At 33.9% G+C, this 6,142-nt stretch overlaps 1 protein-coding gene across 5 annotated transcripts in view; it reads left to right on the forward strand.

Annotated features, from left to right (window-relative positions):
* Positions 1 to 6,142, forward strand: part of Axn (protein axin) — a 370,696-nt gene that overhangs the window by 357,291 nt on the left and 7,263 nt on the right. For all 5 annotated transcript variants that reach the window (XM_017623899.1, XM_017623888.1, XM_017623894.1 and 2 more), the window contains 2 exons: positions 3,388 to 3,532; positions 3,592 to 3,912. In XM_017623899.1, the coding sequence (XP_017479388.1) occupies positions 3,388 to 3,532; positions 3,592 to 3,912 (466 nt within the window). The remainder of the gene's footprint in view (positions 1 to 3,387; positions 3,533 to 3,591; positions 3,913 to 6,142) is intronic.

A 6,142-nucleotide genomic window follows, 5' to 3' on the forward strand; every position in this document is an offset into this window, starting at 1 on the left:
GCCGTGACCCAAGGCTCCACTCGGATTGGTTACCGCATCTCGCACATGGGTTGCTCACGTTGCCCAGAGTGCGCGAACGAGGACGCAAGAGTCGGGATTGAGTATAGCCATGCAACTGTAACTGCATACCCAGCGAAATGACTATACCCCATTGCACTCATAAATACTCATTTTACTCGCTATTAAATTTAGTTTTGCAATCAATGGTATGGTTTTCTTATAAAATAGTGCGTAAAATCCTCACCAAAATTGAAAAAAGTGAAAAAGTAAAAAACAAATGTGTTTGCTGGGTAAATACACTCAGATCTCTTAAGGTTTCTTTATACACATATATATCGTTGGAAAGGCCCAAGTTTCTTCTTTTTAAACCCTCTTCTTCTAAATAAACCGAAACTCGGTTCATAATGAACTAAATTACAGACTTATAAGTGCGCAAAGGTACGAAAAGCAGGTTTTTAACGGTAAATCAATATTTTGGGGGTGTTTGGCAATTTTCATATTTCGATTCTTGTTTTACTCGAAAAGACCTACCAGAAAATATACATAACTTCCCAGGTATTTCTACTTTATGCTTTTTTGTAGCACTGTTATTTTTCCTATTTTCCGTCTGCTTCCCACTACTACTCGAAAATTAGCTTGTTTTACACCGCTCAACGCGCTTGACGTGAATTGCCCCATATATGAATATAAAAATATTTGAAAAGAAACCCAAACAATTTTAAAAGTAGACACTACATATCGATGGCTGAGTGGAAGATCGACTTATCTCGGCAACCAGTTCGAAAACGCCCTATCTCAGAAAATTTTTTAACAACGCTCTATCTCAGAAAACTATTCAGGAACGCCCTACTTCAGAATTTCATTGAAAAACGCCCTATCTCAGAAAATTTTTTAACAACGCTCTATCTCAGAAAACTATTCAGGAACGCCCTACTTCAGAATTTCATTGAAAAACGCCCTATCTCAGAAAATTTTTTAACAACGCTCTATCTCAGAAAACTATTCAGGAACGCCCTACTTCAGAATTTCATTGAAAAACGCCCTATCTCAGCTGCCGATTCAAAAACGCCCTATATCAGTTTGTTTTCAATGTATTTTCATTTGAGATATGGCGTTTTTGAAATGAATTCTGAGATAGGGCGTTATTCAACCAAATTCTGAAATAGGGCGTTCATGAAACAGGGCGTTTTGGAACTGGCTTCCGAGATAGGTCGATCTTCCACTCAGCCATCGATATGTAGAAAATGAGTAGCTATGTATTGCTTTTGGTCCGATATTTGCGTGGTTGTCACATGAGAGAAACAGAACATGGATAAGTATTCAAAATTTATTATTTGTATTTAAATGATAAATAACCAATAACCTTTAGAAGGTGCAATATGTAACCAATAGCTCGATTTGTTACTACCTGGAGCATAATTTGTTATTGGAAATAATAATGTGGCTAGTATGAAAGCGACAATTGCCACCAAACCCGCTGCATGGAATTTTAAAATAAGCATATTGTCAATGGCTGGTTTACTGTATACTGTGCTTGTAAAGCATTTGTCACGATAACCATGTTATAAATTTATTTTTTATTTTTTTCGCACGATGTCAAAAAATTCATTGGTACCCGGTAATTCTTAAGCACCTCCAGGAACAAGAAATCTTCGCACCTATGAATTTTTTAGCATCGTGAGAACTTGTTCCCTTTCCTGTGTATCCTGTTTTATAAATTTGTAATATAGTTTGTAAGAACATTGTTTATTGATTAATAAATGAAATGAAATGAAATTAATGACAAAAAATGTAACTTTTTGAGCTTAATTGTTCTTTTCGCCATTTCCGTAAATACCATTACCTCTCTTATTCCGAAAAAAAACATTTTTTTTATCTACTACAGTGTGTTTATTGGTATATTCTTTGTTAAGCTTCAGTTGATGTAAACTTAATTTAACGTAATTTATCATTGAGATCTCTCTTTATAATATGACACGGTCACCCTGTTTGGGCCCCATATCTTTATTTATTTTTTTCAACTTATTTTTAATTGATGTTATTTTTTAATATAGGCTTATTGTCCAACAAAAATTAATCCACATTTAAAAAATTAAAAAAAAAATCCCCAAAGGTGTTTTGAATTTTCTTCTACATTAAATAAAATGCAAACATTCGTTATATGGAAGAACGCGCACAACACCATCAACAAAAAAAAAAAATCGAAAAATCAACGGTATTTTTTAGACACTTCAAACTTGCACCATATTGTAGGGGATTGAATGGGCTACAAAAAAATCTACCCAAAAAATTTGTACAAATTCTGAATAAAAAGTGTGAAATTTTGATGAAACTTTGAAATTGGGTTTTATTTGTATGGGTTTTGCCCGACAATGAGCTATAATTTTATAAAATTAATAAAAAAATAAAATAAATAAATAGCCCTTACTGGGTGACCGTATCATTTGGTCACGGGTTGTATTTTTAAAGATAAGAACGATAAAAAATTAATACAGTAGATAGATCAGTTTCAATGGAATCCGATGCTCCAGCTCTGAAAGTGTTCAACTCGGAATCCGCTGGTGATAGCAGAAGAAGTGGGAGGTCTCCTTGTACTTAAAATAGCAACAATGCAGTAGGTGTGTGTTTGGCTCGATCTAGGTGTGTTTTGGTGCAGTGTATTGGTGTATTTGGCATAAATTGTAATAGAAATGGAAGTCATTGTAATAGAAGTGGAAGTAATTGTATTAGAAACGGAGACATTTTAAAAGAAAGCAATAAATGCCAAAAAAACAGATGATCCCAGCTGTAGGACTTTTTTGGCAATCAGCTTATAGTGTTTTTACCTAGGATGTTGTACGATGGTATACAGTTCTCAAGAAAAACGAAAAATTCATATAAAATTACTTTCAAGGAATGAAAAATAAAGGTTGTCTTCTTAGGCTACGGTTACTATGCATTCGTATTCTGACGAACTTTTGTTCTGACTATTTTTTTGGAACAAAAAACTACGAAACAAACAAACAAACGCGTATATTTTTGTTGCGACGAAATTCTCAGAACAAAAGTTCGTTAGAACACGCATGCATAGTAACCGTAGCCTTAAACGCATTAATCCAAATCATCAGTCTCTTTTATTCCTGAAAAGTATAAAATTTGCAACTTTATTCAAAATTCTTAGTTCTCCATGGTTGCGCATATTGGATATTGATATGAGTCATGATATGGAAATAAGAAAGACGGATGCTTGGCAGTAAAGCAATCAAAATTTCTTGAAATCAGTTTACAACTCTCAAGAATACAATGCTGGTATATTTATTTCTTTAAGACAATTTACAACAACCTACTTTTTAACGCAACAGTAATAATGAAAAAAAAATGTTTTCATTATATGAATTCTTTTTGTAGGGGGGCATTCTATGAAGCACTCCAAGTCGATGCCTGACCACAGTTCCTCCTCCAGGAAGTTAACAAATAAATGGCCTTCCATAAATACAGATAGCGGAATCAGTCTGTTCTCAGCCGATACTCTTATGAAGTACAAAGACACCAGGTAAACATGGCTCTCTAAAAACTTTATTATACTTTTAATCATTTTTCGTTTTAATAAAGCTCGCGATCTGGTTCAAGTACGGCCTCAAAGTCAGAAGAGGCAAAAAGAAGACTGGAAGATGAGACCAGAAGGTCTCGTCGCTACACCCAACAACATACACAGATAACACAGCAACCACCTTCATTCAGTAGCAGTAGTAGCGGAAGCAGTAGTTTACAACACCAGTCACAGCCACCGCCGCTACCGGCAAAGCCTTTAGAGACCACAACTGTCGTATTCTCTTTCTGTGACGAAGAATATCCTTACAGATCGAAAATTCCCGGTTCACAGCCCACCCTGAAGCAGTTCAAGGACTATTTGCCTAAGAAAGGCAATTTCAGGTGAGTCACACGTCCTTTATTTGATTACAATGTAGTAACGTAAAAGTTTTCAAAAAAAAGTTATATGAGGCATGGTAGTATTCAAATGTAGACAAACTGAATTTTCAGTATTGGCTTATTAAGATTGTAATTTTGATTAGTTGGAAGGTATACCTTTGTTATAAGACACATCTTATTTTTACTTTTTGGTACTTCATTTGTTCTAGGACCGGCCCCCCTCCTGAAATTGTACGACGATTAATTTTGTTGTACCCCTTACACCAAAACGTTCATATTTAGGAGGTAAACCTGTACATCTTATGCCAAGAGCTTAATATGTTATATAAAAAGTATCCAATTATTTCCATAAAAAATAAAAATGCCTAATTCGGATATTCAATTTGGCAGTGGTGTAACTATATCATCTGAGGCCCGACGCAAATTCTTGGATGGGGCCCTCCCAGTAAAAATCGTCACTTTGTAATTTAATTTTAATAAAACACTTCTTAAGTAGTTTCCCAACACTATTAACTATAACTATAGTGCCAGTTACTGTCGAAATTCGACAGTTTTTCTAGTTGTAGAAGCCTTGGAGAGGTTTTCTAACTTAACACGTAGCAAAACTTATACTTTTGCTAAAACGTAACTAAATTTTTTTTGTCTGAGAAGGTCTTTGGAGGACTTCGGCAGGACATGGAATTGACCCTATGCATTCAAGTTTATCGATAAATTTCCCTGATTTGATACATATCGATAGTTCGATGAATTTCAAGAACACTAAAATTCGATAACTCAACAAAATTCGTTAACTCGACCAATTTCGATAACTGTAAAATTCGATGGCTCGATAAATTTCGATAACTCAAAAATGTAAAAACTTTGGATACCTTTATAAATTTTTACTATTGACATCTCCACATTTTTCGAAAACTATCTAAACATTTTGATAACTCGTTACACTCTGTTAAGACGATTAAATTCGATAAGCAATGATAAATCGATAAGCTTATATAACCTTGAAATTTCGACAAATCGACATATTTTGAAAAATCCATAAACTACGCTTCATTGAACCAACCAATTTCAGTGGATCAATAATTATCGATAACTCTGTAAGTTGAAAGAACTCCATGCATAACTTGATACATTTCTTTAACTTGACAAATTTCGTTAATCCCACACGTTTTTATAGCTCGACAACTATCCGAAAATTTGGACAACTAAGTTTCTGTGTCTATAAATTTCGACAACTCATTAATCATTGATCAGTTTGAATACTTCGATACGTTGCGATTACTTAATAAGCATGGATAAATTTCGATAATTATAAACTTCGATGATTCGATAAATTTCAGTAACCTTTATGGCTTATTTTATTTCGATTCCTATCTTTTAACCTAATTCTTATGTATTTCTCATTGTCTCCATTTTCGCCTTTATTTCAATTTTCGTCTTTATCTTCACTTTTGCCTTATTTGTCTTCATCGTTATCACTTGTTTCTTCATCTTCATATTTATCTTTATTTCAAAGTTTAATTTCAAATACGAAGTAAAACAAAATCAAAATGCGAAACAGCTTAAATTGAACAGGTTGCAAAAACAACCATACACAAATATGGAAATTTTTAAACGACGATTTTCCACCAATTTCGAAACTATAAGAACTCTCCTCATATACAGAAAATTACCTTTCCAACGGTGTTTTTGGTTTTGAAATCGGTAACTTTACCTTGGTCTTCATCTTTGTTTTTATCTTTCACATCTTTGCTTATATCCTTTTCTTTTTCTATTCACGTAGATGAGATGAGGTGCGATGACGTGATAAGATGTGACGTGATTTTATGTGATGTGATAGGATGTCATGTCATGTGTTGTCATATCCTCTGATGTCATGTTATATGATGTCATTCCATATGATGTCATATCATGTGATACCACGTCATGTAATGCCATGTCATGTCATATCATGTGATGTCAAGTCATGTGATGCCATGCCATATAATGTGATGTCATATCATATAATGTCATGTCGCGTGATATCGTGTGATGTTATATCATATTATGTGATGTAATATCATGTGATGTCTCTTCATATCATGTGATAAAATGTGATGTCATGTCATGTAATGTGATCACATTCCACGTTACGGTTACTGTATCGATAACCCTGTTGATAACTGTGTCGATAAAAATACCGATAACAATATCCATAAACATATAGAAAAATACGACGATTGTAAAATCGATTAAT

The sequence above is a fragment of the Rhagoletis zephyria genome, unplaced genomic scaffold, assembly GCF_001687245.7.
Source record: "Rhagoletis zephyria isolate East Lansing unplaced genomic scaffold, Rhagoletis_zephyria_1.1 Rzeph_scaffold_00055, whole genome shotgun sequence".
NCBI lineage: Eukaryota > Metazoa > Arthropoda > Insecta > Diptera > Tephritidae > Rhagoletis > Rhagoletis zephyria.